The following is a 25,382-nucleotide window of genomic DNA, read 5'->3' on the forward strand; positions in this document are numbered from 1 at the left end:
GAATTGCCACAAAAAAAACCTTGCATTTGAGCTCCCTCTAGTGATCTTTTTAAGTACTACATGTGTGAGACCTCAGCAACAGCATTCTGTATTAGAACCCATATCCTTGAAACATAAAAGTAATCTGTGGTGGTGCAGCGGTAGCGTTTTTGCCTCACAGCAAGAGGTTCTCCTGTTTGATTCTCAGCTAGTGTGCGGGGAGTGCCTTCTGTGTGGAGTCTGCATGTCCTCCCCGCGGGTCGAGTGGCGTTCTGAAAGACATGCGTGAATGGACATGCCTTCGTTGAAGGTTGGGCATCGTGCTGGCAACTCGGCATTGTGAAAATCTACTGCCAATCATTAGCAGACCGGAGTTCCGCTGTGGCGGCCCCTAACCGGGAAAAGCCGAAAGACAACAACATTCTTGAAACATAAAAATGTATATAACACCATCTTGTTTAAAACTTAGGAATAAGTTTGCATAAAAAGTATTAATATAAAAAGGTACAAGAGAATTATAAAAATATTAAAAAAACAACAGGTTCAACCATGTACTTATAACAAAATGAAAATTAATCATAACTTAGTGGATCTAATTTTTAATACGGGAACTATGGAGATATTTTCGTTCAGTCCTGGAGGCATATTGGCCTGTAACATAACCTGCCACCGTAGTTCCCTATATTCGATCCTTTCTTCCCATGGACCACCCTGTATGTCTTTCTTTACCCTTTCTAATACAAAAAATTAAGTAGTGGGCTTTTTCACAAACCCGTTTGTGTTTAAACAGAATATTAGTTTCCTTTCTTGTTTGTACATCATAGCAGTGCTCGTAGATACGCCTCTTTAACTTTCTTTCTGTCTTTCCAACATAGAATGACTGGCATTTCTGGCACACTGCTAGATATATGAATCCACTAGTGTCACAATTGTGGTATTCTTTTCCGTATAACCAAATATTATTACTACTTTCTAGAAACAAATTTTCTTGGTTTACTATATAACTGCACTGTGTGCAATGCCCACATCTATATGTACCTATCTTCTTTCTGTTTAATTGTTCTGGCTCACATTCTTTTTCCAGTAAATTCTTTAAGTTATATGAGTTTTGTAAACAATCCTTTACTTATTCTTAGGAATTCTGTCCAGGTCTGTAAATCCAATAAATCTATCCCATTCTTGTTCAATAACTTTCCTAATAATACTAGCTCTCCCATTGTATTCTAAAATCAGTGCTTTTTCAAATGGCTCCACATTTACACTCTGTACAGGACATCCTGTTTCTTCATCTAAACCCAAAATTGGTTTGAATCTGCCTAGCCTATCTTCACACACTTCTTTTTTTAGCTTGTTCAGTCATCTCTTCTGGGTATGACCTGTCCTTAAACAACCTCTCCAGAAAACATATTTCTTTATCAAACTCCACATTACTTGAAATCATCCTACATGACTTATAAATTGACCTTTCACTATATTTTTCTTATAGTGCATAGGATGGGCACTGTTAAAGTGTAAGTATGAAATGCAGTATGTACTGCAAGTATACAGTAAGTATGAAGTACAGAAATTGTACTTATTGGCTGTTTGGGCAGTTTTTTTCATCTCTTTCAACTTTCTGGTTTAAAAGCCGCACTTGCACTTGTTTCGCACCTTTCCTGTAACTAGTCTAGTCCAGATACAGAGTTGCTGCATCCAGGACTGTTGGTAAGCTTCTGAGTCCCGCAAGCCTTTTTTTTTGGAGGAAAGCCTTCTAGCTTATCAGTGGGAGTGGTAAGCAGTAGGTAGCCTATCTACCACAAGAGGAATGGTTCTTGGCCCAGAAATTGTAGTTTATTGACCATTTGGACAGTTTGTCCATCTCTTTCAACTTTCTGGTTTAAAGGACCACATCTGCGCTTGTTTCCCATCTTTTCTGTAACTAACCTACTGGGAAGCACTAGAAAGCCTTAAACTGATTCAAGCCTTCTAGCTTAGAAGAGAGACCTTGGAGTGGTTAAGTATCAGTTTTCTGTACTTTCTTGCTGTGCTTAACTGTTTTCTGCCTAAACGCCGATTTTCCAGCATTTATTGTGATTTAAAAGCTTGTTTTTTCACATATTGTACTTATTTGACTGCCTGCACTTTTAAAAAGTCAATTTTTGTTTAAATAATTTGTTTAACTGTTGTAGGGTACACACGAAAGTGTGATAGCCTTTTCTAATCATTTGTAGTTGTTTAAAGCTGTTTTAAGTGTATTTTTTACTGTTTTTGCCTTATCTTTTCAAAAAAACAAAAAAATGTCTTGTTTCCTGCCTTTCTAAGCTAGTATAGTCCAGTTTTCAGGCTAGTGCTGAATTCAGGGCTGTGTTACAAGTTATGAGTTGCCCATACTTTACTTGGATAGAAGGAAGTTTCTCTGTTCATCTGTGAGAGAGGGGAGCTTTAAGCTTAGAAGAGAGACTTTGGAGTGGTTAAGTATCAGTTTTCTGTACTTTCTTGCTGTGCTTAACTGTTTTCTGCCTAAGCATCGATTTTTCCATGTGATTGTGATTTTTAAAGCTTTTCACATATTGTGTATTTGCTCTGCCTGCACTTTTAAAAAGTCAATTTTTGTTTAAATAATTTGTTTAACTGTTGTAGGGTATCTTATCTGTCCCTGGAGGAGTGGTTCCAGCCTAGTCGTTAGTACTTTATTGGCCATTTTGGGCTAATTTCTCTCTCTTTCATTTCCCTGCTATAAAAAACGTGTTTGCATGGTTTTGCATGCCAGGCAGCACCAGTTAGCTACGGTTAAATTATTCCCGGTTCCACTAAGTCTCCTCTTCAGTTTTTCCCATGAAACTAGTCTAACTCTCAACCTAAGCACTCAAAAAGCATCCTATAGCCCAGCACTTGCTCAGACCTAAAAGCAAGCACTAATATACCCTGACACTTGATTGCCCAGCAGGGCAAGGCTCTTTATTCACCCCTCACCAACCAAGCGACTAAGCAGTTCACCCTACTATTTAGGCATGACCAAAGGGCAATTTCAGGTGTACTCTCCAGTCCCATCTGGTGAATCTGGGTATCTTGAGGCTATGTTACATCTGCCTCATGTACACAGACAACCCTCTCCTCCTACAACAAGACACTAACATATGCGAGAGATGCAATTATACAGCCAAACTGGAGGCTAAGCTGTCTCCTCCCTAGACTGGAACAGACAGTCAAGAGAAGGTTAATACTTGCACCACACCTCCAGCCACACATAGACTTACTAAACCAGCACTAGCAAAAGATACACATAAATACACAAAATCATACTCAGAGGCTCTAAATAAAAACCTGCAAAAGCATCAGAGACCTCCAAAGCAGACAACCTGCACCTCCCGTCACAAACCAGATAACACATAAAACACAAAATCAGTGCGCTGCACAATCACAGCCCTTAAGGCGAAATAACATACCTAACACACTAGTAATAGGTGACTCTATAGTCAGGCACACTGACGTCCCACTTACTAGGCTGGACAAGCAGAAGGTTACTGTTAGCTACCTGTCGGAAGCCAGAATCCGCCACATAACACAAGCACTCAGGTCACTCCAGAACAAGTACAGATATGACTCTGTCATTGTTCATATTGGTGTGAATGACCTGAAATGTACCTCCCTGGACTACATAAAAAGAGACATGGAAAAGCTCTCTGATCATGTAGCCCAGGCTGGTATGATCCTGATCCTTAGTAGCATCCTGCCCTCACCAAGAATGATACCTCAGTATAAAGAAAAAATTATCAATTTCAACAATTGTCTAAGCTTCTGGTGTCATTCAAAAGGGATCCAGTGTCTGTCAGTCTGGGACGACATGCTCGACAAGCCGCATTGCTTCGCAAGAGACGTCTTGCACCTGTCACCCCTAGGCTTTCGAATACTGGCCAAGGCTCTTGCTGCCCCCATAGTGCCTTTTTTAGGCAAAGCTCAAAAGTCAAACCATCTTGGACCTGTCATGCCCCCATAGTGCCTTTTTAGGCAAAGCTCAAAAGTCAAACTCACCTCCGTAAACAGCACAATTAACAAAAAACTGAGGGTTATGTTACTCAATGCCAGGAGTTTAAATCTCAAAATGCACAAGCTCGAAGCACTCCTCAGTATGGAGAACATCATCTGTGCAGTAATTGAAACCTGGTTCAAGGCTCCAGAGAGTACCCCAGCACTACCGGGCTACAAATCATACCACACATTTCGGCCACAATACATGGACCGAAACACAAAAGGAAGGGGTGTATCCATCTTCATCAAGGATACCTACACCTCTAGGTTAGTGGTGCAGCATGATACCTCTGAGATCATCCATGTGCAACTAACATCAGGCAAATCTGCAATGCAGATTGTGGCCTGCTACAGCTCACCCTCCATGACCCAGGAACACCACTCCACCTTTCTGGAGACACTGGAAAACATGAAGGTCCTACCAAACACCCTGATATTGGGCAATTTCAATTGCCCTACCATTAACTGGGAAAACTACTCGAGTACAAACTCCCAGGCCCAGCGCTTCCTGGAATTCATCAACTCAAATGCCCTGGATCAGCTGGTAAACTCCCCTACCAGAGGTGAAAACATATTGGATCTGGTCATCACCAACATGGGCGACAGGTGTTTCACACAGAGGTCAACCCATCACTGGTTAGATCAGACCATAAACTAATCACTCTGGATGTCCACACCCCACCACCACCCCCAACTAAGGAAACCGCAGTAAAAAGCTTTTCTAAAACAAACTTTGCCTTACTTAAGACAGAGGCGGTAAGTTTAACAGTTCCCATGCTAAAGGATAACACTGCCCAATCTGCAGAAACCTTTACAAATGCACTCTATGAGCACCTACAATGATGCATGGATCGTGTCATCCCTAGCAAAACCAAAACTCACCCCTCTAAGAGAAGGAAACTAGTATGGTGGACCCCTGCCACAAACAGGCTATACAATAGAAGGAGGAAACTAGTTCAGAAAAAAAGCAAATCCCAAGAAGGAAATACATCCCTGATCAGTATCAGTAAGAAACTAAGATCCCTCATAAAATCATCCAAGGCTAACTTCGAAAGAAAAATAGCCAAGGATTCACAAGATAACCACAAAGCCTTCTTTAGCTATGTTAAGAATCTAAGTGGAAACTTGCAGATATGCACTGAGCTAGTGCAAAATAGCACAAAATATACTGAACTTACTGATCCTGCCAGCATCCTGGCAGATAGATTCAGTGCAAACTTCACCCCACTCTCACCCCCAAAAGGGCCCACAGCAATACCAGAAAAGTGTAGTGTCCCGGAAATCACAGACGCACATGTGAAAACAGCACTTTCAAAAGCCAAAAACACAGCGTCACTGGGGCTAGATGGTGCCCCAGGCTGCGTCTTGCACGAACTACAGAACGAACCAACCCCCACCTAAACACGCTTTTCACTCTCAGCCTCTCCACAGGCTACATGCCCATAGAATGGCACACAGCAATGGTTATTCCACTCCACAAAGGAAGGGCCACAACTGATCCTGGTAACTATCTCCCCATAAGCCTGACTAGCCTGGTCTGCAAGGCTATGGAGCACATCATCATGGAACTCATTAACAAAGACAATGGGAACCTCCAAACACTTGACCCGGCACAGTTCGGCTTTGTTAAGGGCAGATCATGCCTACTAAACCTGGTTGACTTCTTCAAGACAGTCATCAAGGCCATAGATGAGGGAAAGGTGGTTCACACAGCCTACCTTGACCTCGCCAAGGCTTTTGACACCATTCCCCACTCGGGTATTATAGAAAAACTCACCATCCTGAACATAAACCTCTACATCACAAGATGAGTTGCCAACTGGCTTACAGAAAGAACTCACACGGTAAAAATAGTGGGCTCCAGATCCGACTCTAAACCAGTCACAAGTGGTGCCCCGCAAGGCTTGGTCCTGGGGCCTCTACTGTTTGGCATATACTTCTCAGAAGTACAGGCAAACACAGGAGGACTATGGCTAACCAAGTTCACCAATGACTGCAAACTAGGAGCCATAATTGACTCTCCATCTGACATGAACATCCTCCAAAAGGGCCTTACTGAAATGGACACCTGGTGTCAAAGTCATGGCCTCAAGCTAAATGCCAAAAAATGCATAGTCATCCTGTTTGGGAAAAACAAAACACCCACGAATTACCACATAGGTGGCAGCCCCCTTAATACAGAAGAGGTAATAAGAGATCTGGGGACCCAGGTAGATAGTAATCTCTCCTTTGACAATCATATTGCCAAAGTAGTTAGGAAATCCTTCTATGTGGCCCATCTAATTACTAAAGGGTTCACATCTAGAAATAAAGAGATTACAGTGCCCCTCTACTCGTCACTCATCAGACCCATCATAGAGTACAATTCCCCATTTGGGAAGTACCTCATAAGACACTTTCAACAGCTAGAAAGACCACAAAAGTACCTCACCAAGAGGATTACTGGCCTCAAACATATGACCTATGCAGCCCAACTTAAAAACTCCGGCTGTACTCAGTGACATATCGTTTACTCAGAGGTGATCTATACCTGACTTACAAAGCCACTCGCTCTAGTGAGTTAAACCTCACGACAACAATAAATAGAACATGCTGGAGGGACAGAGTCCTGTCACAGAGACTCCCCATGCTTTGGAACAAAATTCCAAACTACATTAGGCAGAGCCCCTCAATAACACTCTTCAAGAGAATCCTTGACAAGTGGAAGGGTAACAGGAAATACACCCCTGGGATCACTCTCTTTGTTTGGTGATAAAATTCACCTTTAAACTATATGAAATTATACTTCAGAATTAATTCCATCAACTGTAAACATACCAGACTCTCAGTGTGTGTTAACTGATTATCTTCAAAAATGATTTTCTGAGAGTGTTAAAGCAGACCATGTACAATGAGGAAATTGCTTTTTTAACTATCGATGTTGTTGTCTTGTTTTCCAGTATTCCACATTCAGAAGGCATGAAATGACGAAGGGAGTAGCAATGGGGGCAGCATGCACCCCTACATATGCAAATCTTGTCTTAGCTATGTGGGAAGAAAAAATGGTCCTGAATTCAATATATAGGAACTGCTGGACCATATACAAAAGGTTTTTGGATGACATTTGTATCTTATGGGTTGTCCCCAGAGATGAAATATCGAATTTTATTATTTATTTGAACAGTACTACCTCATTTTTAGAATTCACCTCCAAGGTATCTTATGACAACCTGCAGTATTTGGATGTGGAAATCTGGAAGGAAAACAATGACTTTAAGTCTAAAATATCTAGGAAAAGCACGTTTTCAAACTCATACTTACACTTTAACAGTGCCCATCCTGTGCACTATAAAACAAAATACAGTGAAAGGTCAATTTATAAGTCACATAGGATGATTTCCAAGTAATGTGGAGTTTGATAAAGAAATATGTTTAAGGACAGATCATACCCAGAAGAGATGATTGAACAAGCTAAAAAAGAAGTGTGTGAAGGTAGGCTAGGCAGATTCAAACCGATTTTGGGTTTGGATGAAGAAATAGGGTGTCCTGTACAGACTGCAAATGTGGAGCCATTTGAAAAAGCACTGGTTTTAGAAAATAATGGGAGAGCTAGTATGATAAGGAAAGTTATTGAAAAAGAATGGGATAGTTTTACTGGGTTTACAGACCTGGACAAAATTCCTAAGAATAAGGTAAAGATTGTTTACAAAAATTCATATAACTTAAAGAATTTACTGGAAAAAGAATGTGAGCCAGAACAATTAAACAGAAAGAAGATAGGTACATATAGATGTGGGCATTGCACACAGTGCAGCTGTATAGTAAACCAAGAAAAACTGTTTCTAGAAAGTAGGAATGTTTGGTTATATGGAAAAGAATACCACAATTGTGACACTAGTGGTTTAATATATCTACCAGTGTGCCAGCAATGCCAGTCATTCTATGTTGGAAAGACAGAAAGAAAGTTAAACAGGCGTATCTACGAGCACTGCTATGATGTACAAACAAGAAGGAAACTAATGTTCTGTTTAAACACAAACATGTTTGTGAAAAAGCCCACTACTTAATTTTTGTATTAGAAAGGGTAAAGAAAGACATACAGGGTGGTCCATGGGAAGAAAGGATCGAATTTAGGGAACTATGGTGGCAGGTCATGTTACAGGCCAATATGCCTCCAGGACTGAACGAAAATATCTCCATAGTTCCCTTATTAAAAATTAGATCCGCTAAATTATGATTAATTTTTGTTGCATTTTGTTATAAGTACATGGTTGAACCTGTTTTTTTTTAATATTTTTATAATTCTCTTGTACATTTTTATATAAATAATTTTTATGCAAACGTATTCATAAGTTTTAAACAAGATGGTGTTATATACATTTTTATGTTTCAAGGATATGGGTTCTAATACAGAATGCTGTTGCGGAGGTCTTACACATGTAGTACTTAAAAAGATCACTAGAGGGGGCACAAATGCAAGTTTTGTTTGTGGCAATTCATGCATTTTATATGTAGTTTTAATAGGAATAGTGTTATTTATATTTTTTACTCTATTTAAGCTATTTATAAATTGTTTTTGAAGTTTTAAGAAACTGTATATGATTTTTAACATGTTTTAACATTTGTTAATAGGTTTTAGGTGGAAGTGTTGTACCAGTATGTTATTTTAGATAAGTAGGCTTGAATATTCAATGGTTACTGTACCTTTAAACTTTGTGTCTTAATTAATTGAAATGATGGGAACTAGTGGTATAAAAGGATTTTGGTTACATGCAGTCTACATCTGATGAAGGTTTTAACGAAAATGTACTGTATAAAGAGAGAGTTTATTTTTTTAATTTTTTTGGCTGAATAAAGTTGGAATTATCCTTATATCAGTGGCTGAGTTTGTCTTCTGGGTGCCTTGGACTATTTCAAGTACTTTTTGGTGCCTTTGGCATTTTATTTCTGTGTTTTTAAGCAATCTATGAGTGTAATCAAGGACACTGTCCTGATGCTAACATATGCTGGAGGTTTTAGGAGGGACACTGCTATATCTGTTTGTGACATTATGATCACTACAGACTAGTTCTCTGGTGTGCATGGCAAATATATATATGGCACAATCTGCACTGTCACAAATGTAACCCATGCCATCAATGTTTTTAAACAGCTGTGTATGTATTGTGTCCATCACTGGTACAGCTATCACACATGCAACTGGTATAACACCCTGATGTGGGTTCTGCACCATCAGACAGTCATGTTTATGGAACAAAAAGAATACCTCGGTATGGCTAATAAGATGTGTGGCAGCTCAGTGTGGCAAAGGTGGTACTCATCAGTTATACATAACTGGAATATGTGTGGGGAGGGACATGAAGAAAGCTGCATTGTACTCAGGTATGGTGTGGTGAAGGCTGTGAACTATGGAGGTATTATGTCCTTTGATGTGGATGTCCTGCACATACTCAGTAGTTGTGTTACATACAAGGGAGTAGTCACCACTGTAGTCACAATCTGGTGGATGTTCCACATACCATATACACAAGGACACAGGTCATACACCAATTGGTTTGCTTATAGGGTGTGACATCTACATTATCCATGGTTTGTGCACTAGTTTGCATAATGAAACAAACCCCCCCATGTTTAGGTTTCATCTTGTGGTGCCATGGGTGTGGCAGTAATCTTTGGTATGTGTTGATACTGTCTGTTTTATACTAATATCACAGTTTGAGTCAATGAGTGCCCACAATCTGTACTCCTCCACACAGCTGTTTGGACATAGTATGTGCATGTAATACTTGATGTCTGTGACTTAAATAATGGACAGGAAAGGGGCCTAGTTGACAACCCAGATGTATGGACCTGATCAGACTCAAGATTTAAGTCACTCCACACATTTTAACAGATTTAGATGCCATATATGTGAACCAGTGGTCTACTCACATGGTGATATAGGTGTTTATGGCCATATCTGACAGTGCTGCATGAATACATTACTGTGGATTTGTGTCAAATGCCTTGGCCTAGTCAAGTTCCACAGGGTGATAGTGTTGTCAGCATGCATGCATGCCCTGAATGACCTCTTTGAGGATATCTAACAGATGTAACAGACATAGATGTAGCCTAAACAACTAACACATGCCTATTGCACACAGCTGTGAAATTACTAGTGTGCATTTAGAAAAGGTCCATGATGACATATTGGTCTATCTCATAGATGAGGAAAGTCAGGCTGTGTCCATACATGCATGCGTCATGTGCTTCCCCCAAATCAGATGGATGCATGTTGATGTACACCCTTCTATGGGAACTTAGTCCATGTGGAGGGCATGTTGAGGTGTGTATCCAACCATGTCATGTAGGTGTATGTTCTGAGTCACACTATAAGTGATCTGTGATGCTGTTACAGCCCAGTGATTCTGTGTGATAGGCCTGGAAGAAGATAAGATGATGCATACTGCCTATCTTGATATGTGCTAGGGTTTGGACACAATCTCCCACTCAGGTATCATTGAGGAGCTCTGGGGATTAATCCTTATGTCACTAGATGGTTAACCAATTGGCTCACCAACAGAACACATACTGTTAAACTTGGTGAATCAACCTCTACCAGTAGAGCTGTCACCACTGGCTTGTCCCAAGGATCTGTGCTTACCCCTTTACAATATGGAATCTATTTCTCAACAGTCCAGGCTAAAATATATGGACTTTGGCTTACCCAGTTTGCTGATTCATGCATACTGGGTGCAATCATTGACTCCAACAATGATGATAACATACCACAGGAGGGTCTAACACATACAAATGGTTGGTGCCAAAGCCACACTGTCTAAAATAAATGGAAAAACTGTGTCATTAGGTTGGCCTTTTGAAAAGAGGAATGCCCCACTAATTACAGCATTGACAACAGTCCCCCTATGCTGAAACCTAGTAGTGAAAGACCTGGGAACACAGGTAGATAACAATCTGAACATCACCCATCCAGTGTTCACAGTGGTATGGAAAGGATGTGTTGTGAACCTCAAAAGTCAGGCTATCATATCCAGATCTGAGGATGATATAACAGCATTTTACTTGAACCTCATCAGAACACTAATAAAGTATAATGCCCCCTTTTGCATGTACCTCACCAGACACTTGCAGCAGATGGAGAGACAAAAGGGGTTTCTCAACAGGAAAATACAGGGCCTATAAACTATGCCATGATGTATGTGGATAAACTGAAAGCCCTGTCACTGTATTCTGTATTGTATAGGATGAGGTGAGCTGTGCCTGCCCTACAGGCCAGTCTCTGACCCTGCCCTGATGGGAATACCGCACTTCCGCAAATCAGCTGTAGTTGATGATATCAGCAGAATCTCGTGAGAGGAAGATGGTAATAGCAGCATCTGACATGCTGTTGTAAAATGCTCTCTCTAATGTCTAGCAAGTGCACACACACACACACACACACACACACACACACACACACACACACACACACACACACACACACACGCTCACACACACACACACACACACACACACACACACACACACACACACACACACACACACACACACACCAGTTGACTGCAATAAGACCAGAACCCCTACCTGTCTAAGGTATGCTGACAACAGAACTCTGTATTTAAGGCAGGTCCCACAGCTCAAGCCTGATTTGGAGAGTGTCAGACAATAGTTTATAAGTGATGACATCAACAGTGTCTGATGAGGAGAAAATGGTAATAGAAGTGTCCAACATGCTGTTGTAAAATGCTTTCTCTAATGTCAAGCAAGTGCACAAACACAAACACACACACACACACACACACACACACACACAAACACACACACACTCTGAAGAATGCCATATTGAAGCACATGCTCAAACCAGAAATATCATAGTGTGTGTTTGGGATGCTGAAGTCTCTGTACAGCTGCCTAGATACTTCTAGGGACCCCTGCAATACAACCCACTTACATGTCTGAAATCTTCACTGCCTGCACCATGCTTCACAAATTCATCCTGAGAAAACAGTTTCAGCAGGATCAACAAGGGGAAGGGGCACACATCTCACCACCAATGGCAAGCACCACAGCTACATACAGGTGAGGAGTTGAAGCCAGAACCAGCAGCTGCTGTGGGTGTAGGCAGATGAAGGCATGCTCAGTATGCCCTTGCATTGGCTAAGAGACAATGCATAGCACACTCACTCACCATCTAAGGAGCTAACACTTTAAGCCTACACACATGTATATAGTAACATTGATGCCAGGCAACGCTTACAACTTTTACCTAACCATGTAAAGGTTGTGCAGTCCTAGCATAAGACAGATTCAGTCCTGAAATAAAATTGTAGCAACTGCTACATTTACAATGTAAGTGTTGAACTTGGACTATTAGACCCTAATTGTGTAATAATACAAATTAATGACATATCCTTGCATGTTGTTACTTGCCAATGTAAGTCACTAAAAGTTGGTTGATTTGTACAGCAATGACTTTAACATGTGACAGCAGAGACGTATGTAACTACTTGTGCCTTCTATCAAGTAATAAGCCTCAGACATCAAAAATTCACACATTCACACCTTTCAAAAGTAATGACGATCATGTCCTCAGTCAATCCTCATACTGTTGTACTGGAAAATCACACACCAGTTGACTGCAAGAAGAACAGAACCCTTACCCAAGTACAATGACTAGAGAACTCTGTATATAAGGCAGGCACTACAACTGACGTCTGACTTGGAGAGTGTCAGACACCAGTTTATGGGTGATGATATCAGCAGTGTCTGGTGAGGAGAAAATGTTAACAGTGTCTCACATGTTGTTGTAAAATGCTGCCTCTAATGTCAAACAAGTTCACACACGCGCGCGCGCATGCACACAAACACACGCACCAGTTGACTGCAATGAGAACAGAACAGAACCCCTACTTATGTGCGCTGACTAGAGATCTCTGCATTTAAGGCAAGCACCACAGCTCAAGTCTGACTTGAAGAGTGTCAGACAGCAGTTTATAGATGATGACATCAGCAGTGTGCGTTGAGGAGAAAATGATAATAGCAGTGTTCCACATACTGTTGTAAAATGCTCTCTCTAATGTCAAGCAAGTACAGAAACAGACATTTATACATACACACACACACACACACACACACACACACACACACACACACACACACACACACACACACACACACACACACACACACACCAGTTGAATGCAATCAAACAGAACCCCTGCCTATCTAAGTACAAAAGCTAGAGAACTTAAAACTTCATGCAGTTGCCACAGCACAAGTCTGACTTTTATAAGGCTATAGGACTACTTATAGCAGATGACATCAGCACTGGATGTTGGAGAGAAAATGTTGAGAGATCTGCATGAAATGGATGTGTAAGCATGTGCAAGTGTCAAAATACTGGCAGTCTATGGGATTGGAGTGGTAACTGTAGTATACACACATATGCTCCTTTGAATAGACACACACACACACACACACACACACACACACACACACACACACACACACACACACACACACACACACACAAACACACAAACAACTTCCAATTGACTGCAGTGAGATCAGAATTACACAAGCACCATGGCACAAGTCTGACTTTCAAGGCTGCAGGACAACGTATGCTGGATTAAATCAGCACTGGGTGTTGTAGAGATGATGTTGGGAGGCCTGTGTGATATGGATGTGCAAGCAGGTGACTGTCACATGCACTCTTATGCTCCTCTCACTCTATACACACACACACACACACACACACACACACACACACACACACACACACACACACACACCTCCCAGCTGATTGCAGTGAGATCAGACCTCTGCCTAAGTACACAGACTAGAGACCTCAGTATTTTACACAGGTGCCACAGCACAAGTCTGACTTTTATCAGGCTGCAGGACAGTTTATAGTGGAAGGCATCAGCAATGGATTTTGGGAGGCCTGCATGCAAAGGATTTGTAGGTGTGTGCTAGTGTCAAAATGTTGGCAATCTTTGGGATTGGAGTGATGATTGAGCATTTAAACTTATGCTCCTCTGACTAGACACACACACACACACACACACACACACACACACACACACACACACACACACACACACACACACACACACATGTCCCAGAAGACTGCAGTGAGATCAGAACCCCTATCTATCTACGTACACCAACTAGAGAACTCAGTACTTTATGCAGGTGCCACAGCACAAGTTTGACTTTTATAAGGCTGCAGGACAACTTATAGTGGATGATCTCAGCAATGGATGTTGGAGAGAAGATATTAGGAGACCTGCATGAAATGGATGTGTAGGCATATTCAGCTGGTCAGATATTTCAAGTTCTTCATGTTACCAGACCAATGAGTGTGCAAGGTATAGTATTTGGTGATTGTTTTCCAATGTGTAGGAATATGTTAAAAGACAGCTTTACAAACTATATGCAAACAGGGGTCCACATTACTACAAGTACTGGAAAATCTGAATGTGTATTGTCCTTCTAAAGGTGTGCATGGTGTATGGCACAACATTTGTTATTGATTTATGTAGTGTAGTTGATATATTTGTGAACAAATACTGAGAGACCAGAGTTGCAGTGTATGGGGGGGGGGTAACAGATTCAAAATTGTCAATATGTGACATTGAGATGAGGCCTCATTTTTTTTTGTTTACATGTGTATTTCCATGTTATGATCACATGGATAGTTAAAACAAACTATTGCCCACTTTGCATACAGGGGCATAGCAAGCAAATTCCATTTTGTACTCACAAGTATTTAGTGCTAACCACCTTAGACACCTATCAGTTAAAAATGGACAAATCACTCATAATGCTGTCCCCCAAAGCATGTAATAAATGAAAGGAATATTTTCAGCTTTTCCCCCTAAAACTATTAAAAGTATTGTTTTAGATTAGCAATACTGCACCTATTGTTAAAGGCATTCACTTAGACAGTTGTAGACATAATATGATCTGGACAAAGTCAAGTTGATGTGATCCGGACAAAGTCATGTTGATGTGATACTTAGAAGAAAATAGAATCAGTAGAGTACAGAGTATGCTTAGCTAGAAAAATGTAATCAGTAGAGTACAGAGTATGCCTAGCTACACTCTTGTTTGCATAGCGCACAACCGAGACGCAGATTTGTGCAATGTTTGGCAGTGTTTGCGCATGAGAGATACAAATTTCTACTGTTACCACTGTTTGCGCATAGTTATGCAGTACACACACTTGAGGCTCATTGCTAAAATTATGTGATGTGGTAGTGAGTGTATGAAGCACACCTGCTGCATAGCTGACTCTGTGGCAGCATTTGTAAGTGATTGATACATTTCTTTTTTCAGCCCAGACGAAATAGGGTTTGAATCCACTTGTATGTAATAAGCTTAAATAAGTAGAGATAATGCAATGAAATTTTACTTTAAGCTACATTCACCATGAGTTACTGTGTGTTCGGAGGTAACTGCAGCAAGAAAGAGCTGTTATCCATTGCATGGCACTGGATGCACGATGCCAAACTCCACGGAAACAAAGAGGTCAAAAAGTGAAGGGTTTCATTGTTTTTTTTTTTTTGTTACTTATGAGTGTTGTGGGTGATTCTATTTTTGACCAGATTATAGGTGTTAAAATGGGGTAGATAGGGAAGCGGTAAAATGTGGGGCAATCAGGGGGAAGAACAAAGGGAAAATAATATAGTTATGTGCAGGAGGGAGGGAGGGGGGAAAGAACCATAGCTACCCATTTCTTCAACAGTGCAAAATGAGAATATGTATAGAATATTAGCTAAATTTGGACTGTCATCTCCACAAAGAGGGGTGACAACAATGCAACCATGTTGTATAGCCAGTTGGACCAAATCCAGTGTGTCAAGTAGACATGTGTGAAATGGAGAGCTATTTATGGGGCAATATTTTTTGTGGGACAGGTTCCCATTTTTTTATTAAAAGGATATTGCTGGGTAAGGGACTTTGGTATTTCTGGGTCAGCTAAGGTGGGTAGGTGAGGAAGGATGTGCAAACAGGACAAACAGAACAAGACACAGGGATGCTGAGGGCCACAAAGCACTGTGGGACAATATGATTGTGATAAGGGAAAGGACAATGCAAGCTCATGCCCATCAAACTTGGGGACAGTGAGAATCTTGTCCTCACTAGCAGGACTGTCATCACTGTCCCCTTATTCCACTTACTGCTGGAGTGCTTGACATCTCTGTAGAACAGAGTGTGTGTGCTGTGTCTTTAAGAAGCATTTCAAGGACTGAAAGTGCATATATAAATAGCGAGCATGTGCGATACTCAGTGCCATTTTGTGAGGGTAGCCAGAGAATAAGCATGTATGAGTGTAATAACTAGTTTGTTTATAAGTTTACCTAAGTTAAAGTATTAAGCCTCAATCCTGATGTGTTTGTACATAAAGCTGCTTGAACAGAACCCACAAATTCTTGTCTATTGGATCCTGACTAGACGCTCGATATGGTGTCAGAATCAGGATGCCAGAGACTGATACTCAGAGCCACAAGGTGCAGAGATGACAGTGAAGATAAACTAAGAGAAACAAGCATGAAAAAGAGGCAGAAAAGCACCAAAGGTAATGAAAATTAGCACAAACAGTTTATTTTGTAAAAATGATAAAACAGAGCATGACAAGGGCATGGACCACATTATTAAACAAGCAAAAGGCAAGAAAGGTTTATTGATCAAATTAAATGTTTAAGATTAAGTTATTTGATAAAACTGTCAGAAAAGTACATAAGGGGTCAGAAATTACCTTGGAATTGCAAAATGAGTATGTTTAAAGCAAAATGGGCATGTTTAGAGTAAAATGGCCACAAGAAAAGTGCAATGGGCATGAAAAGGGATTAAATGAGCAAAACAAATATTATAAGGGCAAAAATGACACATTAAGTGTAAATAAAGCAAGGTGACTGCATGTTGTTTGGAAAAGTACTGTGTTTGGAATAACTGCGACTTTGTATTGCATTCAGGGCATAACTAAAATTATCTGAAGTATCTCAAAGTGTGTAAAAGTGCTTACAGTGTGTGCTTATTACTGTGCATTTATTCTGAAGAGTCTGTTAGTGTGCAAAGTGCAACTATTTCATGAAGTACAGTCAAAGTACAGCCATTTCAAAGGGTTTCTTGTTCTGGGTGTGTCTGTTTGCAAAGTGCTGCCATTACAGAGTGTGTCTTGCACTGTAAAGAGCTACTTAGTGAAGTACCAATATTCTGGGGAAGTTTTAGTGTGCTGGGTATTGTTTATTCGCAAAGTACAATTACTTTGAAATGTTTCTTACTCTGAGCTTATCCTACCCAGTTCATTCACACAGTGCAGTTATTTGAAATGTTTCTTATACTGATAAGAGGTAATTTCTTGCAATACTGTGATTTCAAGAGTATTACAGTGCCTGAGAGACTTATTTTGCAATGTTCAGTTATACAGAGGCTTATTGTGCTATTGGGCATAGTTACAAGTACTGGTATAAATTTCTGGCATATATATATGTGTGTATGTTTGTGCATATTTGCAAAATCCTTCACTGGTATGTGTTACTATAAGACAGAGATTTGGAAGCCCTCACCACTTGTATTTGATCAGAATATTGCAGAGAATTAGAGAATATTTGAGCAAGAGTATGATTTTTTTATACAGGCAGCTTATTCTGACAAAGATGCATGCACTAGGGCATTCATTTTGCTAAACTTAGCTGGGTCAGAGACTATAGAAAGAGAGTGTTAATTTGTGTATGTACCAGCAGTATATGAAGGAGAAGTTGAAAAATGTTGTATTGTTGTACAGGTTGAATCAAGGGAACACTCTGAGTGCTTGAAACACAAATTCAGAGAGATGTGTAACCCCCAGACAAATATTACATTACAGAGGCACTTGTTTTACACAAGAGATCAGAAACCAAGGAAGACATTTGCAGCTTATATAACTGACCTAAGAAACAAAGCTAAACTGTGTTGGTTTGGTGACTTAAAAGATGAGTTGATAAATGACAGGCTTGTGTGTGTGGTATTAATAGTGATGCTGTGAGAAAGATTTTGCTTCATGACAGTGATTTAACATTGAACAAAGCTATAGAGATTTGTCAGATCCATGAAGTCACAGAAAGGCACACAAGTATGTTTGCAAGTCATAAGAGTATGGTTTTGGCAGACTCCAGAGCAAATATAGACAGCATGCAATGCATGGCATACAGAAGTAGGCCTAAGCACATGGCAGCCACAGTCCCTGCTGGTTTACCAAGGGAAACCATGTAGTTTTCCAGTAAATTTTAAGAAAAGAACATGCTCATCAGGTTCAGTGCAGTACAAAAGCGTGAGTCAGCAATACTCAAGTCCAGCCTTATTGTTAACTGTTGCAATTGTGGTGCCAGCCATGAGTCTAGAATGGAGAAATGCTTAGCATTTGGTCAGCAATGCCACAAGTGTAAAAAAATGGAATCATTTTCAAAAATTTTGCAAATCAAGTAAACATCACACAGTTAGAAAGGTCACTCAAAAAGGCAAACTGAACAAATAGAATTGCAACAGTCCACTTTCTACGTAGAGTCTGCATCAGTAGCTGGTGAAAAGGTTGATGCAGTGAATTTGTTGACAAAAAATGAAGTGTTTTGTGCTGTCCACATCAATGGTAAATCCACTGAGCTCAAAGTAGACATTGGTTCAAAGTGTAATGTTATGTCAGTGAGATCTAAAGAACAACTCAGTGTGGCCAGTTGTGCAAAACTTGTTGCTTATGGAAGTGAAGAAATTCAACCCAAAGGCTCATTAGTGCTTTCATGTTATTTGGCCAAGAAATGCTGCAACTTGTTATTCTATGTAGTCTGAAGACCTGTGCAGTCATTACTGGGTCTCAGAGACAGTTTGAGAATGAATTTGCTTTCTTTTACCAAAAAAGTTCATCATATAAATGCATCTCCTAGTTCCACTTTCACTGAAGCTGTTTTCTCTGAGTATGCCGCTGTTTTTGATGACACGTTGGGAAAACTTCCAGTTGCGTATTCTATGACATTAAACCCAGAGGTCAGCCCAGTAGTCAGACCACCAAGAAAAGATAGAGTCAAAGCTCAGTTGAATAAAATGGTGCAAGGTGTAATTTGTCCAGTTACAGAACCAATTGAATGGGTGTCATCCATAGTAGCAGCTCACAAAAAAGGCTCAAATTAAATAAGAATATGTATTGACCCAAGAGATTTGAACAAAGCTTTGAAGAGACCACATCATCCAATGTGTACAGTCCAAGAGGTTGCAGCACTAATACCAAATGCCACTGTTTTTTTTGTCTTGGATGCAAAAAGTTCATTTTGGCAAGTGATGCTTGATCGCAAGTCTCCATTACTGACTACTTTCAGTACCCCGTTTGGCAGATACAGATTCCTAATGATGCTATTTGGAATAAATTCTGCAAGTGAAGTCTTTCAGTGTGCAATGGAGTAAATACTTTCAGGCTATCCCTGTGCCATAATAGTAGATGATTTATTGGTTGGAAGGAATGGTGAAGCAGAGCATGACAGAAACCTTAAGAGAGTTCTAAACAGATTATGTGAAGTGAACTTAAAGATCAATCCCCTGAAGTGCAAATTCAGACTACCAGAAGTTACATATGTAGGCTATTTATTTACCAGCACTGGCTTGCAACCACACCCATCTAAGCAAGCAGCCATTCTTGAGATGCCAGAACCAGATAATGTTCAGGGTGTACAATGTTTTCTTGGTAAGGTCAACTATTTAGGCAAGTTTATACCAGACTTCAGTGAACTGACAGCACCTTTGAGAGAGTTTATGTGCAGAAATGTTACATGGTCTTGGTTAGAACAGCACCAGAAAGCATTTGAAGACCTTAAGCAGAAAATCGATACTCCACCTACATTAAGATACTATGATGTTAATAAGCCAGCAACCCTTTCTTGTGATGTTTCAAAATTTGGTCTTGGCACAGTCATTCTTTAAAAAGGGAAACCAGTACCATATGCATCAAGAACTCTTACCCAAAATGAAATGCAATATGCTCAAATTGAGAAAGAACATTTGGCAATAGTATTTGCATATTCCAAGTTTCATGATTATATCTATGGTCAAGCTATTCAGATTGAAAGTGATCACCAACCTCTAGTTACTATTTTAAAGAAGCCTATGCATTCCACTCCAGCATGATTATAAAGAATGATGCTCAAATTGCAAACGATTAACATCAAAATGGTCTATACAAAAAGCAAACTTCTTTATCTGGCTGATACCTTATCCAGATTACCCAGAAATACAATGGAACAGTTTCATATAGAGATTTTTGACTTTTAAATCATGGAAGTTATAATTTTTCTACCACGAGACTTGAGGAGTTCAGAGATCATACAAAGATTGAGCCAGTTTTGCAAAAGCTCAACCACTACCTTAATGTTGGATGGCCGTCAAAGCAATATAGTGTACCACCAGAAGTGCAAACTTATTTTCCTTACAGAGATGAGATGTTGATGGAAGATTGCATTATTTTCAAAGGTCCTAAAATTGCTGTTCCTGCTTCCTTACAACATGAATATATCCAGATTTTGCATCATGGTCACCCAGGTTCCAAATCCACCAAAAGAAGGCGAGAGGACTAGTATTTTGGCCCTCTCTAGCAAAGGACATTGATAAAGTACTTTCATCTTGTTCAGTATGTAATAGTACTAAATTGCATTTGCAAAAAAAAAAAACAAACACTTCAGCTAACTCAAGTTCCTGAACTACACAAAGTTATTTCTGACAATGGCACTCAATTTACTAGTCAGTTGTTTCAGAAATTTGCAAGAGAATAGGACTTTGTACGTTACTAGTAGTCCAGGATATCCATAGTCAAATGGTCTAGCTGAACGTGCAGTACAGAATGCAACGTAATTACTTGAGCGGTCAAAGCATGACAATACCGATGTCTATTTGAATTTACTTAATCTCAGAAACGTACCTCATGATGATATACTTGGCTCATCTGCTCAGAGATTTCTGACTAGGCAAACCAGAACAACACTACATATCAGTTCCAGTTTGTTGAGGCATAAAGCCAAGAAGAACAAGACAATTAGAGTGCAACTATTCAGAAAGCATTCTTTCCAGAAGTCCAGCTATGATAAATCGAGCAAATTTCTTCGTCCGTTGAAAGAAGGAGAGACAGTGAGGATACGAACAGCAAAATGTTTCAACCAGATTGGTCAAGTTACAGGTATATGTACAGAGCTGAGATCCTACCGTGTGGCTCTAAGGGATTTAGATTTAATGAGGGTGGAAATGTCCATTACTTCTGGATTTTTGACTAGCTATGTCAGTCATATATATCGCCTCAGTAGGCAGTATGCAACAACTAGAGCTTGAGACCCTTGATCCTCTTGGTGAGATACTTTTGGGGGTCTTTCTAATTGCTCAGGTGTCGGGGTAAGGTACATCCCAAAAGGGGCATTGTTTTCTATGATGGATGAGATGAAATAAAGGTCCCCAGGTCCCTAATAACTTCTCTGTAACTTAATGGGTTTCCCCAATGTGGTAATTTGTGGCACATTGTTTTGCCAAAAGGTATGGCTATACATTTTTGGCATTTGCTTTTAAACCACATGGCGCTATGCACCCAATTATCTGTTCTGAGAGACCTTTTGAAGGATGTTTGTGTCAGCTGAGTGATTATTATGGCCCAGTTGCCAGTCATCTGCGAACTACGAAGCCCAGTAGTCCTCCCACGCTTTGTACTTATCTAAAAGTATATACTGAACAAAGAGTCCCAGGACAGAAGAACCCTGTGTGGGATACCCGACCGACCCGGTTTGAGTCTGACATTGCTCCAGCAACTCTCTCACTCTGTGGGTTCTGTCTTCTTTGAGCCGGTATCTTGACCCATCTTGTGACTATATATATATGCTGGCTGGATAGCTTATCTATGATGCCCCAGTGGTTTGCACTGAACCTGTCTGCCAGGATATTGCAATGTCTGTGGGTTCAGTGTATTTTTTTTTTGTAGTAGAACTCACAGACAACAAGTGAGAGTGCATCCAGGTTGGGTGATCTCTGGAGCCTTGAATCAGGTTTCTGTCACTGCATGAATGCGATATTCTCATACTGAGGAGTGCTTGAGGTGCATGCATCTTGAGGTTAAAGAGGTGCGATTAAGCAGCATTACCACCCTTAGTTTCTTTGTTGTTGTCTGCTGTGGGGGGGGGGTGGGTTTTTGCTTTAGCCAATTGTTAAAATCAATCATTTTGTCTTGTACTGTGGCAGGTCATTCACACCAGCATGTACAATGACTGAAGCCATATTTTTGCTTTTTTGTGTGACCTGAGTGTTGTTTTATGCGCGCGGGCGGGATCCTACACCTGACAGGCAGCTCACCATGACCTTCTCTTTAGCTGGTGTGAAGGAGTTTGGAATTGACCCAAAATGGCCAATAAAACTACAGTTTCAAGTCAGTAACCATCTTTGTAGAATGTGAGGGTGTGGAGTGCTGGAGAAATCACAGACATCATCTTCCTGTATCTGAACTGATATTGCAGCATTGTTCCTGTGATACAGACTCTAGATCTCAGAGCAACCCAGATAATGTTCCTGTTGCAGAACGTGTCTTAACTTCTATTTCCATTCCTGATGATGTTCCTGCTGTCCCGAAAGTTGAACATTCCGCAGAGTCAGTCCCAGTTGCTAAATTTGATTCTAATTTCTATGTCTCATGATTTGGTCATATTTCCAGACCTGGTGTGAAATATACAGTGACCTTGACTTACTGTATATAGGTGTATTTTGTTCTGTATAATTGCATGACCAAGAATTACTTACATTGATTGCATGTCAATTACTGTTTTCAACATTGCACGACTTATTTCTCAAAGAGGGAGGATGTAGAACAGTGTGTGTGTGTTGTGTCTTTACGAAGTGTTTCAAGGACTGAACTTGCATATATAAATAGCGAGCACATGCTATACTCAGTGCCATTTTGAGAGTGCAGCCCGAGAGTGAGCATGTATTAGTGTAATAGCTAGTTTGTTTATAAGTTTAATTAAGTTAAAATATTAAGCCTCGATCTTGATGTGTTTGTACATAAAAAAGATTCTGGAACAGAACCCACAGTGTCTCGTCTGTTGGATCCTGACTAGACAAGTGACTGTCTTCTCCTCCTACGGACCATGAGGGATAGCAGCATCTCCATCCAGCATAGGTTTACACTAATGATTCTGTGCACAACCCTACAGATCAACCCTGGCATTTCTTGGTGGATGATGAAATCTCCAACTATGCCAGTACTCCAAGAGGGTACCACAGCACCAGCTTCCAGACCAATGCTACCTGAGGGCCCAGGTAGTGCAGGGGCAGCAAAGGCAGTACTGCTAGGTTGGGTCCTAGATTTGCTGGAGTTCAGTGCTGGAGCTGGTGGAGTGGGTACAGGCTGATCCACTGGGGTTGGCCTATCTCTCTGTGATGCAAAGCATTTATTGATTTGTTCCAGATGGATGACATGAAGACATTTTGTTGGCACATAACAGAAAAAAAAAGAGATAAGGTTTGTGGTGAGAGAAAAAAAAAAGATAACATTAGTGTCATCATATGTGACATAAAATGCATTACCCCAATAATACAACTATCTTATTTAAAATTTTACATTTAAGTATACATCCTAACAACTACAAACTATAATTACAGATTGCTCAAAGTAATACTTGCAATGTGGATATATTGCACATCTGCTTGGTCCAGTTATACAGATTACAGTTAACAGCAGGTCATTTATGCCACTTGTATAGCTTTTAATTTCTGTAATATTATTAAAGAATTGTAGTATTGTACAGTTGTTACTTGTATTTGAACCCATAACCTCTGACTGCAATATTACACTTGACTACTAAAGTGGGTTTGTGCTACAGCGTTATGCATGCATGCATACTTTAATAGGATAGTCATGCTTAATTTGCTACTACTGTATAGAAAACAAAGACATCTCTTGTTAACTTTTAAAGCTACAATAAGACTTCTCTTGTGTTGCATTCATACCAATTGCTTTCCTCAATCTCACCAAATGTTCACAGTGAGTGTAACGATTTGCCACTATCTCAGGGTTAGCTGTGAAAAGAAAAGAACAGAAGAGCATTATGCATACCAGTCTGACCTATATTTAGCTTTCTATGTATTTTAAATTCTCTTTATTAGCATACTTACACAACTGAGGGATGTCTCCAGTTTGGAACTCATACAACCGCTGCTTGAGTGTATCCCTCTTGTGCCTTTTTAGGTCATTAAAATATTGCCTACTCTGTTCTCCTGTGTGTGGGATACCAGTAGCACTGGATACAGCCTTGAGCAAACTATTCCATGCCTCAGACTTGTACTGGAAACCAGAATAGTCCCCCTGCAGAAACCTTTGCATTTTACCAGGAGTCCAGTAAAGCTTTTGGACTCCCTGAACACCCTGCCTCTGTACCCTAAATTGGGCACCTTCCCTCCAACAGCCGACGTGTCTAATCCAAAGAACAGAGCAATGGAGAATGATGATTTCCCCCCAGTTCCTCTTATCGAGTTTACTGGTAATGTGCAAAGCTGAGAAACAATGCCAACCATGTTTGTGTGAAACTAAGCAGAGAGCAACATTGCCAAACAGAGAGGAAATCCATTTTTGAAATTGGGATGTTAATCTGACGCTTGACATTAGTTTGAGAGGTGTCTGCTTCTGTAAGTATTAGGTGATTTAACTTTGGAGACATGTACTGGAGCCATAAATGTCATGACTTGACATGTTTGTTTGGCTTTATACATTGTTAAAATTAATTTTTACAGTGTGGGATTTAAACCTATGCATGTGAGACAATTTTTTTTCTTCCACAGTGGTGATTTTCCATCTTTGACACAGAAGAAGTGCTTCTCACACATAGTCATGCATAACTGATAAATACAGAGAGAGAAAGAGTGAGGTGTTAACCATGTCTGTGTGTAACCTGCCAAGGTCCTTGTATATACAATCATTTGTGTATGTGTGTTATTTAAGTGTGAAAAACATCCAATTCCAGATAGCAGAATTATACTTACAGTAACGAAGTAGACAGTAAACCCTCAGTCATATATCTGAACCTTCAAAACACTGAGTGTGTTACCCCCTCATAAATGCAATCTGTTATCAGCTCTGTTACTTTTAATTATATAGAAAGTGTTGTAAGTGATATTTAACATAATTTGAAATGGAACAACAGCAAAAATGTCTGGAATTTCCTGTATTAGAACCCATGACCATGTGTATGGCAGCCTTACACTTACAGCTGTTGCCAGAGAAATATTGAAATAAAACTTGGATATTTTCCTGTTCATTACTCTAAACTGAACTGTCACAACATTAAAACTATGTTACACTTCCTGTATTAGAACCAAGGACCATCTGTATTACAGACCTCCACTTATACCTTCTGTCACAGGAA

At 40.1% G+C, this 25,382-nt stretch overlaps 1 protein-coding gene across 1 annotated transcript in view; it reads right to left on the reverse strand.

Annotated features, from left to right (window-relative positions):
* LOC122794930 (proton channel OTOP1-like) overlaps nucleotides 1-25,382 on the reverse strand; it is a 618,079-nt gene that overhangs the window by 95,345 nt on the left and 497,352 nt on the right. Inside the window, exon 5 of the mRNA XM_044063523.1 lies at nucleotides 23,971-24,039. Within this exon, the coding sequence (XP_043919458.1) occupies nucleotides 23,971-24,039 (69 nt within the window). The remainder of the gene's footprint in view (nucleotides 1-23,970; nucleotides 24,040-25,382) is intronic.

The sequence above is a fragment of the Protopterus annectens genome, chromosome 2.part1, assembly GCF_019279795.1.
Source record: "Protopterus annectens isolate FY-2018-M chromosome 2.part1, PAN1.0, whole genome shotgun sequence".
Taxonomy (NCBI): domain Eukaryota; kingdom Metazoa; phylum Chordata; order Ceratodontiformes; family Protopteridae; genus Protopterus; species Protopterus annectens.